Source organism: Netta rufina (genome assembly GCF_964035555.1).
Source record: "Netta rufina genome assembly, chromosome: 1".
Taxonomy (NCBI): Eukaryota; Metazoa; Chordata; class Aves; order Anseriformes; family Anatidae; genus Netta; species Netta rufina.
The window spans coordinates 139,311,311-139,324,543 of NC_140123.1; the positions used below are offsets into that span (position 1 = coordinate 139,311,311).

Consider the following 13,233-nt stretch of genomic DNA (forward strand, 5'->3'; position numbering starts at 1 on the left):
ACAGAGAGTGATAGAACAGAAGTGGTTTTTGTTTGTTTGTTTGTTTGTTTGTTTTTTAATGCCACAGGAATGTTTATTCCTTTCCTTTAGGAGAAATATATGTATGAAGAAAAAGAAGAACATACCCCTATGATAAAAATTCTGTCATGTCTTTTAGCGACCATTTCGAGAAAAGTATCATTTTAGCAGTCATTTTAAGAAACTGCATCAGAATTCACAGCATATCTATTTTGACAACAGATAGATGTTTCTCTCTGTGAAGAAGTCACACAGAAAAAGAGATAAAAGTAGGCCTAAGACTTTATTGCCATCTTGTTTTCTTTTGCATTCAGACAGTTTTCTGCAGGACGGTTTTGCTAAAGGACCCCTTTATTATGCTGACTTTAAGCAGAGACTGAAGCTTTCAAACAGCATCCTCCAAACTAGACAATCTGTTGTTCAGATTAAAGCAGCTAAAGCCTCCACTAAATTTACAAAGGGAGATAAGAAATCAATTGTTGTATTAGGTTTTCTAAATATTACATTTCTCCCTTTGACTTTGCTTTAGAGGCAATGCCATTTTCTCTTGCCATGTTTCTACAAGAAATTAGATTAACATATTTTAAAGATTAGATTAACATATTTTAAAGATTCAAGATGAAACTAAAGGTTAGGGTGTTTTTATTTATTTATTTATTTATTTTAATTTTGAGATTTTCATGTCATTTTCTTAGTTGTACTAAAAGTTCACATATACATGTGATGCGACATTTAAGACATGTGGTAAAATTATTCTGCGTACATATAACATCTGCAGATTGTTATGCTACTAAGGCTGTTTTTTGTCTAAAATGGGTTAAGATATAATAAACCCTATTCACTGATAAAAATGCAGTTCATTGAGCTTTTTCTTTTAACATCATTACGTCTATCCTTCCCTCTATATAGCAGGTATTTTAAAATATATAGTCTTCTGCTCAACACAAAGGAAAATATAGAAGAAAAAAATCTTACTTAAAACCTAAATAATTCAGTAGTTTTCATTTTTTTTTTTTTGATAATTTTTCTTAATCCTTTTAACTAAATGAAGGAAAAGCTTCTGTGGAAAATTTGTTAGCTGGTGTTAATTATCACTTATTTTGTGGAGAAATGGCAAGAAATAGCTTAAATGCTTCTGAGTGCTCTGAACATTCATGTGCAGTCCTAGAAAAGAACAAGACAAAATAGCAAAAAGAGAGTCAGAAAAGCAAAACAAAGTTAGAAAATTCAAATTTCTGTCCCCCAGTTCCATTTTGCACTTTCTCTTCTGTGGGCAGACTAGTGAAGTGTGCAGTATTACTGCCTTTTTTTTTTAGACCTGTACTACCTACCAGGCTCTAAGTAGCTATTTTTAATCGAAATTCACAGTCTTGTTATGACTGGTAGGCAAAGTAGAGTCTTATTAGACAAGTGGCAAAAACGAAAAGAAAAAGGGAAGCTGAAACAGTAGAAAAAGTATAAGGAAAATGATGAATGAAGGAAAGAAAGATGGCAGAAATAAGACTGTCATCTTCCTGGTTTCAGACCAGTCTGATCCTTCCAGTGGGAGCCACTGTGCACAAGCAGGTTGTACCACATTCGAAGTGCAGCCATTGTCCCAGATGGCTAGTTTTCTGGGGGGTTGTGTTTCCACCACAGTAATCCTAAAAGAAATCAAAGGCTCACATCTCAATTGTTTTCAGAATTCAGCCAAAGTGGCTAGCAGTGACTAATTAACTCTCTTAGTCCATCCCCCTGCCCCTCATATGGTTTGGTGGTGACACCAAAGATCACATAATTTAGGGCCATGAGCAGCACAAGAGCCATATGTTGAGGTTCACTTCCTTAATTTCCACTGACACCCTCAAGTGACCCATCACTAATCAACATCCAAAAGATGCTGGCCGCAGGGACCAGCATTCTGAGAGCTAACTACCAGAGAGACAAGGGTTTGAGAGTCAGCTGTTGTGAAGACCATATGCCTCAAACAGCAACTGGGGAGACCCGTGTGTGTGTAATAGTAAGCGGTCCAAACACCATCAAGCAGAATACGGCTGTGAACTTGAGGGCTTTTATGTCTGGTCATCAACAGCTGGGGAAAGAGGGAAGATCTGGAGCCAGCTACTAAATAAAATGAGCTCAACTTCTGGAGCAATTGATATTTTAATGCTGAAGATTTATATATAAATATGTATGTTCATGGATATATTCTACTGGCAGACTTTGATCCTGATCACGCAGAGTGGAAGAACAGAATCACACTCTGTGCTGTCCACTTTTGTGAGAGTTCTGTGTCTTTGTGTATGTGCTGGGAAGGCACCGCCTTGTGTCTGGGCTGATTTGTGTGGTCAGATGTTTGTACTGTGTGTGCCTACCAGGAAAAAGCACTCCATCTCTCTAATGGCTGAGCCTGGGGACACCAAGCCCTGGCCACGTTCCATCCACAGTGCTATTGGATTTGACAGCCTGTAACAAGGACAACCATGCAGTTGTCTGGTTTTAGCCATTTTCTCCTTTCTCTACCACAAGGTTTAGAACTTTTTCTGTCCATTCACTTATTCCCTCTGCTTTCAGTACAATGACTAAAAGGACAGCCTGTGAGAGGTTTCTTGTGTCTTCCATCCACAGACACCTTTTTATTTTAAATTAATATCTGAGACTTATAGGCCTGAAACATCATAAAATATGTTGTTACTGAAACGTTACCTAGATTTCTCCTTTTTTCTTGACACATGAAGGAAGGAAGAGAACCTGAGATTTCATGGTAATAATGTGGTTGGATACAAATATATTTTAAAAAAACTTTAATAAAACTATCTTGACTAAGGAAGGTAAAAAGAATGCTTCTGATATTGGTACAACAGAAAATTGTAGGCTGTCAGATTCCTCTGGACCAGAAATCACTTAATAAACATAGACCTTCTTTATTCAAACCCCCAAGTATGCCACCCTTCACCCTGATGATACATTTGGTAGATCATCTTGACCACAAGATGGGATAACTGAAAACAAGCTGTGGGAAAAGCCAGGACTACCATTCTTTTTCCTCCAAGGATGTTATTGAACTTACTGAAATCTTAGCAGCAGCCACTTGAATCTGTCTTCTGCAAACTTCCCAGCTGGAAAAAAGAAGCATTCACGCCTCCTATACGTATTACCACCTCTAATGAACTTCTAAATAATTTAATGAATAATAAAGCGTACTGTATGTTACAGTGTAACCCTCTGTAACAGCAACTCCTAGGAAAGCATATGAGTGAAGGAAGCTATAGATGGTTATATAAATACAATAAAGCCAGGAGACGAAATATATATATATATATATAAGCCATTTCAAAATGACATGGTTTCCTTTAAAACCTGAGAAACATCATTACGGACCAGATCACTGGTCTATCTCTCACCCAGTGTTTTGCCTCTGACAGTGGCAATCTGAGATGCAATTTAGGCAGGGCATGCCAGCTTGGCCACTTTTGGGGGTTTCTTCCCTTCATATTCCCAGAGAATCCAAAATTGTTGTGCTAGGGATGTTATAGTCTCTACCCTTGCTTCATCTTTGTAATATCTCCTTATGAACCTGTCCACGAATCTGTGGACAGCCTTTATGAATCTGATGGCATTGTCTACCTGCCCAGCATTGTGCCAGTAGATTTTAGAGGTTCACCACTGACTGCTTGAAGTGTTCTTCCATTTATTAACAATAGATCTACTTCTGCCATGGGATATCCCTAGCTTGAATATTGTACCTTTATTTCTTTCCTTGTTTTTTTTTTTTTTTTCTTCCTTGTCCACTATCATCATGATTTTGGAAATAGTAAACACACCACTCTCTCAGCCTTCTCCTCTCTACATAAGAAGTCTCAGATTTTTTAGCTTTTAGCTTCTCCTGATTAGGCTACTACTTCATCCCTTCAAACATGTTACCCTTCTCTACCTTTTCCAGTTCTCCTGTGTCCTTCCTGAGTTGTAGATGCAAGAACTACACAGCATACTCAAAACACTGCCTTTCAAGGTTTTAGACAGCAGTGAAATGACATACATTGGCTTCTCCTCTACACCCTTCTTGATGACACCTAGTATTTTGTTAGCGTTTTTGGTTGCTGCTGCACATTGTACTCATGAGTTCAGGGAAATAGCAGCAGTAATTCAAAGATGTATTTTCTGTGATGTAGATGCAGGTTTTGAATTCAGTGTCATGTACAGATTTCCTAGATAATTTTTCCTTAAATATATCCTTTTAAATTTACCCACACTGAAACTCACTTGCCATATTTTTGCCTCCTTATTTTTGTAAGGCCCTTTTGGATGTCTCCTCCATGACACAGCTTCTATCTGGCAGAGCTTAGTACCATCTGCAGAGTTGGAGATTTCACCATACACTTCCTTCTCCACATCATCAGTGGAGATACTGAATAAAATTGGTCCCAGCCTTGAGTACGGAAGGACTCTACTGCTGATTATCTATTCTGAAAAGCCATTAAATGTCCAAACTGGTCTTTAACCAGTTTTACTCTATACCCATGAACACTTTCTTTAACAATCTGATATGGAACCTCACTAAAGTGTTTTGAACATCCAAATACTTTATGTTCACCAAATCCCCCAAATCCACGAACCCTCTGATAACCTTCTAGAATAGCAGCAATAGGTTGGTGAGGCAGGTTTCTGTTTACAAAAGCTTCATTGGCTCTTTGCTGACAGATTTCTCCATGCTTAGCTAAATGCTTAATGATCTTACTTCTTCTCACAGAAACCACCATTTTACTACAAACAGAGGTCAGATGCATTGACTTGAAGTACCCCAAATCATTTCTAGAGTACCTTTTGCAGGTGGGAATCATGCAGACAACTTGCAAGTGCCTTAGCACAGTGGCCATTTATGATAAAATACTGTCCTCCCATTCATATTAGAAATAAAATAATAACCAGACCACAGACCCCATGAGTAATAAAAATAACTTTATGTTATATTCTGTCTTTTTAAAAGATGAAGCAAACATTAAATACACTTTTTTTTTTTAATTAAAAAAAAAAAGGAAATCAACATAATCGACCTAGAAAAATCTTCTTAACAGATATATCACAAAGAGAGCTAGACTGGCTTTAAGTTATTTAGTTATTGTAAAACTAATGTATCTTTTGAACTTCGATGAAAGATTAATTTACATAATTAACTGTGACTGGTATAATGACTTTCCATAACTATTTATGTTCTTAATGCCACTTGGATTATATCTAAAATTATTTTATATAGTACATCATCCTAATTGCTTATGTAACCTGAGCATATTTATCTTCTTCAATATACACAGCGCATTTGTTTTTATTTGTCTTCTGTTTAAAGCTAAACTTTGTATACTTCTTTCCTTGTTTAAAAAAAAAAAAAAAAAAAAAACTAATAAGTGTTGTTTTAATGATTATATGCTATTACTATAGCTTATTAGTCTGAGCAAGCTGTCGATAGAGAATACTGATTTTCATCTAATCTAAAGGTTTTCATTCTAATACTGTTATAGACTTACCACATCACTTGAAAACCTTCTGAATCAAAAGTTGGTTTCTCCCCTCAAATACATGAAAAGATATAATGATAGAGAGGTAAAAACAACCCTTTTCTAAAACAGTAAAGTACACTGCCACTTCCAGGGGCTTATTTAGGCTTTGCTGTCATCTGTTCTCTCATTTAGAGGTGCTACTTCTCAAATCAATCACCCTTTGCTCCTTCAGAGAAAAAAAAAAGTTTTTAAAGAAGTGGACTCATTTAATTGTGATCGATAGAATAAGTACTTCAAGCAAAGATTCAGCAGAACTAGTTGGGTACAACTTACAGCAAGAGAGACTGTGCCTGTGAAAGTCTTGCAATATGCTTCAGGCACTCCTTGGTTGGCTCTTCAAGATCTTTTTTCTCTTCAGGTTCAGGTTTAATGAACTCCAAATTAGTTTCTGGAAAGTCAATCTTTATTTAAAAAAAATAATAAAAAAAGACAAAAAAGATAGAAGTCCTCTTAGCAATATGTATTCTCAGATACATCTGTTAATAAATGTCATGCTGGATTTGTACAGGAAGCATACAAAATATGAGAGAAGAGGAGGTAACTCTCTGAGGATGTTCACTGCAAGTAATACTCTACTTAGAGAAGTTGGTGATATACCCAGCCCACAAAAATCAGTGGGAGCTTTGTCTCAGACATTCTTGAGAGAATTTAATCCACTGTATTTATTAGAACTGCATGTACTCAAGGCTGAAGTTGTTTTTTCCTTCCTTCCTCCCTTTCCTCGTTTTTCATGAGATAGGTCTTAAATGAAAAGCATCCATTAGATATTTTTTTTTTCAAAAAAAAACAAAAAAAAAACAGGAATAATTCTGATATGCAGTTTAAGAGCTTAAAAGATGGGAATCAGATTCCTGATATCAGTTCCTGATGCTCAATTTCATATACGTTGTATAGTATCTACCATTATTTCATTCTTTGCACTTTCACATGGGCATCTGAAATTTAGGAAAATGTTTTTAAGATACAGAGAAAGAAAACATTCCACCAAAATTATGAATCTTGAGGTCATGGTAATCTGAAAATGTAGGTTGTTCCTTAAAATCCAGTTCAATTTGCACATCCTATTTTGGTTTGCTCACATCGTAATCTCTTATCCTATACATTTTCTATATGCATATAAAATAGATATGCATCACTCTTCTAAAGGCTAACAAAGTTATTCCCTACAAAATGTAAGCATCATGTTGGCCACATCAGAAAAGCAATCTTTATGGCAGTACTTCCAGTCTGTTCACAAATCACGATACTGTCACTTATATGGCAATAACTGAGAAGAGCATGGGGAAATGAGAGACTCTCCTTTCCTGTTCCTTCCAGCAGAGAAAGATTATAACATAGTAGCCATTTACTGTCTGGGCTTCCTTTATTATTAAGAGAGAGAGAGCTGTTCTAAGTCGTCTTCTTGGCTCGAACTCCTCAGACTAGAAAATCCCTATTTGCTTGTCTATTAAAAATAGGGTATTCTTAGACCAGATTAATTTATCTGTATTATCTGTTCTTTTACATGTCATTTGCTAATAGTCATTTCAGCTTTTTTAATACAGAAAGCAATTGGCTTTGCCCTCAAAGTATCCACTTGCTAATTTAACTTGGAAAGGTGACAAAACTACCAGGCATTTTGCATTTTCAACACTGGGAGCACCATTCTGCCAGAGTTCGTGGGTTCTCAACATGTAGTTATGGAGGGAGAGCTCTACTGCCATTTGTTGACAATTTGCTTGTAGATGCTTCCTTTACAGCTCCTTCACACTAATTGCAAGCTGTATTTTACACTTATAATTGCACACAGTTCAGCAGTACCCAGAACTAAAGTTCAGATTTGAAAAGCCATCTGCAAGTCATGTAACTAGTCAGCAATTTTTGTCAAAAGTATTTTTGGAACTAAAATTATATTAATAAAAAATTACTGCATGAAAATCTTCCGTAGCTCTCAGAGGTATCATTCTATATACAAATTATCATACATATTTGCCACTGTGCAGCATTATACTTTTCATCCACTATGATTAACATGCCCTCTCTGAGTAGCTATAGTAGAAATAGGATTTCTAATTTGTGTGGTCTTTTTTTTTTTTTTTTTTTTTTTTTTAAAGTATGTTGGAAATGAACTTTTCTTAGTTTTTTCATTTTCTTACCTGCAAAGTTACTGAAGTTGGTATATCAGTACTGCAGATGCCTGGGGTAATCATTGATGCTGGAAGTATGCTGTCCAACTTCATGCTAAGAAGCACAGTTCCATGGATGAGCCGCCTGCAATGGACACAGACAGAAATACTGCCTCAGTACTGGAGGTGACTGGGTTTATTGAAATCACATCTAAAAATACAGAAATGGACAGCTTAAAGGACAAGTGAAAGGATAACAAACCTTTAATCTTTATGTGGTTAGTACAAATCTGGTCAAGATCAGTAATGTTTGTACACTGGTGGCCTGTCTGCCATAATGCTATCTATTTAGTTGCAGGGATTGTGGCACAAATCAAGCTGATGAGAAATTCCAGATCAGCTCTGTACTTTACCATTGACTTCCTGTGTGACAGGGGTTGTCATTGAAGCTAGGTATAAAATGAGGATAACATCATATTCCTATCTCAGTATTTCATTTTGGGAATATGGTAGAGACTGTGAAGTGTCAACATACTATATAAGGTGGAGGGAGTGGAGAGCAGCATACATTTAATTCCACAGAGAGAAGAAACTCATGACAATCTACTGTGACCAGAATGAATCGTGTTAATTTTATCAGTCAAAATGTGTAAATGGCCAGTAGTACAGCTTCAGCATTCAATGATCTGGAAGGAATTTGAATGGGATGGTTTGTACCACATGCACATTTGTTTTTTGGATAGATGAAAGATTATGGTCTGAAGTACCCATCTGAGCACTACGCGCACGATAAAGCCCTGTCAGAAACAGGCATGCATGTAGTCTGCAAGTAAGAAAAACAGCATGATTTGGCAGGTCAACACAATTCATTCCAGAAAACCTGAATAAAATCAGAAAGTTCTGGTATCAATTCTAATTATGACTAATCTGCTCAAATTAAGAACGTAGTACCTGGATACCATACTATATAGTACACCAGACTTACCCTTTAATTTGTCTATATCTTAATGGTTAGTTAGGATAAATTCAGAATTTTGATATGCTGAACATCTCTTTTTTCACTGGCAAATTTTATTACTATTATTCCAATCACTGCTCAGTCAATGAAACTGTGATAGAATGGGCTAGACTGTCTTCTGCCAACTCTAACAGAAACACAGCCAGGTAGACAAGTTTTGAGTAAACAGCTTTTTACCAGAGATGAGGATGTAAGAGGAAAAAGATAACTCAGATGGACTTTCTGATGAGTTTGCATCACTGCTGGAAAAAAGTACATTTTTGAATTGCATATGAAAACAAATCGCTGCAAAGTCATCTGAAGAAGAAACAGGGGACTCCTGCAAAATCATTTTTGTGATTCAACACTTGGTGCAAATGTAACCTAGGGCTAATTTTTGTTTTTCACTTCTGAACCTACTGATGTCATAAGTGCAAACATTTTATTTTATTGTGAAATACAGCTCGAGAGGATTAAAGACAAAGCTATTTTCTAGTTTCTTTTGCAGCTGTAGGCAGGCATATTTGCAGGGGAAGGGAGGCAGAAAAAGGAACTGTGATGTGAAGAAGATGCCACTTGGGGAAAAAGTTTGTTATATGAAGTTTTTCACACTCAGCTGATGTGAATGTGGAAGTGATAAGTCGTGGTTCAAAGCTGTTTTCCTGTGATGCTTAACTGGAGTCACATCTCTTTGTGCATCGCCTTGTGGATGGAGTCACATCTCTTCAACCATTCCCTTGTGGACAGAAGTTTACATGATAATTTGAACTAATTACCCCTTAAGTTACCAAGGAGAGGAATAGCTGAGAACTGAATGAACTTGAAGACTAAATTATCCTTTTGAGTTCTCTTTATGGCTAATCACTTTTACATCATCCTCTAAAACCATAGAGGGCTTTAAAGAAGAATATAGATGGTAGATTTTTTTTTCCTGGGTAACCTGAAAATCTGTATAGGCAAATACAAGAAGTACCACAGACCTCAGAGGCACTGTATGTGTGTTTAATTGAGACATTTCCTTAACTCATTATTACAGCTCATTTGTACCGAGTACAGTTGTGGCTGAAGACTGTCCTGGAAAGTAAAGAACAATTGGTAGGTGGACTTCTCCAGTCTCAGAGAAGCACCAAAGAAAGCAGAATGCTTTCAGAAGCAGAAGGACCTAGAATGCTCAGAATTTCAGAACCAGAAAGACTAAGAATGCTCATATGTTAAAGCAGATGAGAGGACTATGAGTAAATCCAAAGACCACTGAAACAGTATGGAGATACTATCTCCTAAGAAAAAAATGAACTAGTTTTTAAGAAAGATATTTATACCTGTATACAAAATACCCTAATTTGTATCTACAAATAAGTGAGTAACTCAAGCTGTAAATCACTCTTTAGACCAAGGTGAGTCAATAAACACAGGCAGTATTTTAAAAGTGTGTGAAGAGACAGTGACTACTGAAATATGATATATTTTCAGGTGCAGCTTTCCCTAGCAAACTTTGTGGAACTATATGCACTACACAGACAATACTCTTCTTTTGGACACAAAAACAGAATGATAACAAATAGCCTCGTGGGTGAATGAAAGTTATATTATATTTAGGAAAAGGAAAAGAGGCAGCAGAGTGTGCAGGATCCATTCAGAAAAGGAAGGAGCCAGCATCATGAGCATTATAGCCATAATCTTTTCTGAACAGACTCCTCTCTCTGCTGTCTTGGACTGATGAACTCAGGTAGGTCACTCCCCGTTTTTCCTAATAGTTTTCTCATCTATAAAGTGAGGACAGTAATGCTGATCTTTGTAAAGTGATCACAGTTATAGGTGATGGCTTCCATGTAGCAACTGGAAAAATTCTCTTCAGCATAAGTCCCATAAGAAGGTGAATAAGCAAGTGCTGCCTTGTGTCTGCTGCCATTTATTTATTTATATTCTCACACAAAACCAGGGCAGGTAGAAACCCCTGGAATTACAGATTTCCAGCTGTTGTTTCCAACAGGAGCTAAAATAAACTGCCACAGAAGAAGAGGAGACTGCAATGGAATGACAACACAAGGCACTCTGTCTTATAAATTCAACCTAGTATCCTAAATTCATATGGGACACCTCATTCACCACACCAAGAAAGAGGAAAATTTTGTTGCCTGTTCTGATTTGGAAATACCAGTGCAAAATAAATCATGTTGTTAGAATCAATGAACTCAGAGCAATGGACACTGTGGGAGACATTACAGCTCCCAAATTGCCCCATATGATGGATTCCTGATTTGTTAATTAGCTCTAGATTGCTAAACTATTCAGCCCAAGAGACAAACACATTTTTCTGACATGAAGGAATGGAAAATTGACAATTTGGTTTGCAAACACTTTTGAACTGACTCTTGAAACTAAGATTTCTTGATACAGGAACATCATCAAGGGCCTTATTGATTTACGGACACTTGATAAAATAAGAAATGTGAATACGGAGGCTCACCAACTGGACAAGTCAGAAGCCATCATCGTTACTGTGTTCATTCACAAACGTATGTAACATGAGAGGGGTGTGACTGTTTAGACAAGATATACCAGGAAAAAAGATGGCAAAATATGGTGCAAAAATAATTCAATTATCCCCAAACCTGACATAATAAACCTTAGAAATTCAGGGGTAAATTTAAAGGAAATCCAAAGCTGCTATGCTAAAAAGAAGCATGTTTTATGGCCTAAGAAGTGTTAATTCTGCCCTGGAATGATATCATGAAATAACAATTCTAATTACATGTACTACAACATTCTAGAAAATTCACATTAGATAAATAATTTTCATCTGCAAAGAAATGTTATATGTCCTACAGACATTTACAAGGAACAGATCTTCACAGATTTTCTAGCTTAACTCCCATAAGTCTGAAGACACTGAATATTGCAACTGGAAATTTATCAGATTACTCCAGATGAAAACAAATTTGAGGCAATGCTCTTAATTTTTACTGATTTTGTGCCCTAAAACCAAACATACAAAAAAAAAGTTTATAAGCAATAATTTTAATGTAAACATCTACACATAGGAAAAGACTAGAGAAAATTTGCAGAATCTCAGTTTTGTAAAGAATTTCAGAGAAATCTGCACAAACATGTAAGGCTGATTAGAAGAAATACCAACACATATTTAACAAATGATATAGTGGCCACTCTCTATCCATCAGCTAGTATATCCTTCTTATACATTGATCTGTAAAGGGACTTTGACATGCAACTGCTTGGGTTGGAAAAGAGCTGGTCCTGCTCCAAAACATCAGAAGCTTTCTCTGCTTCTAGCCAGAGATGAAGGGAACTTGCATACATTAATAGCTAAAATAAGTTCAGTTTTTCTTAATCTTCAGTTCAGACTAAATATAAAGAACTAAAATATGAATGGGTGAATACACTATACAATGAAAATAGCCATTTTTGAGAGAAAATAGGTATCAAGGAAAGAAGGAAGGAAAGAAAGGTATTTTAAAAGCATCTGAATCCTTTTAAAAGCAGCTCTCTGTCCTTATCTTTCCTGAGCCTAAGAAGAATGGTTCGGTTACCAACTGGAACAAGGATGTTTGATGACCCAGGCAAATACCTCGGGGCTACTGGCTACTTCAAAGAGCCTATTTCTGTCCTTTCCTTGTAAATTAAATTCTAGACTTGAGGATCTGTTACAACTCTTTCAGAAACATAAATTCACCTCTAAGAAAAGCATTCATTTGAGAAAGAGGTATTTTCCAAGTCAGCAATGTTTTGTTAGACATTTCCTGGTCAGATTTATTTAATCTTTTTATATACATTTACATCGTTTGTTCATTTAGAACATTATTCATATAATACTGTAATCTTTGCAGTAATACAAGGTTCTCTTGATACATTAGCATAACACTACAGGTACAGACCTTTTCTTAGTACCTAAAGTTCAGAAGTACTTTGCTGAAAAGAGTCTTGAAGTTTAGTTTCATTCCAGGCTGTGGGGGCCCAAAGGCTGGTTAATAGTTCATTGATAACATTATCTATAAAGAATCACCTCACAGTTTTAGTCCTGCTGCTCTCTATGTAGCTAACTTTGAGAGCTACTTTACTCTATCCAAAAATATTTATGATCTTCCAAGGAAAATGAAAAGCAGGCTGGGTGAATGTTAAGACATTTTCACGTTTCATATTTGAGAAGGAATTTCAGGGCTATCCTTATTTTTAAATCAGTCTATCAATTCAAGTCATGGTGAATGAATAATTTTGTGGAGTTGTACTTGGCTAAAAGAGGAAAAGGCATTTAGGTTTCTTTGTGTTAGTAATTGCTATAATTGTAAATGACACAGCTAACTGATTAGGGGGTGTTGAACATGCTATTCCTAAATTATTCCAACCCAACAACTCAATTTTTATTTTTGCTTTAAAGGGTCATTTCAGCAGTGATCTGAACAATTATACAGCAGATGAAAGGAAAGTAACCCTGCATCCCCTTCACTGTGCTGATTTTGTGTTCTAAGATAATGGAGCCATTTTTCAGTAGAAGTTTTAAAATTACCTGTGTGACTTGGAGATCTACCTAAGGAAAATCAGTATGTTTGACCTGAAGATATAC

General features: G+C 36.2%; 1 protein-coding gene across 1 annotated transcript in view; it reads right to left on the reverse strand.

Annotated features, from left to right (window-relative positions):
* PIK3C2G (phosphatidylinositol-4-phosphate 3-kinase catalytic subunit type 2 gamma) overlaps positions 1–13,233 on the reverse strand; it is a gene marked incomplete at both ends in the record, with an annotated part of 213,796 nt that overhangs the window by 133,565 nt on the left and 66,998 nt on the right. The window contains 2 exons of the mRNA XM_084302863.1: positions 5,826–5,953; positions 7,688–7,802. Coding sequence (XP_084158989.1) covers positions 5,826–5,953; positions 7,688–7,802 — 243 coding nt within the window. The remainder of the gene's footprint in view (positions 1–5,825; positions 5,954–7,687; positions 7,803–13,233) is intronic.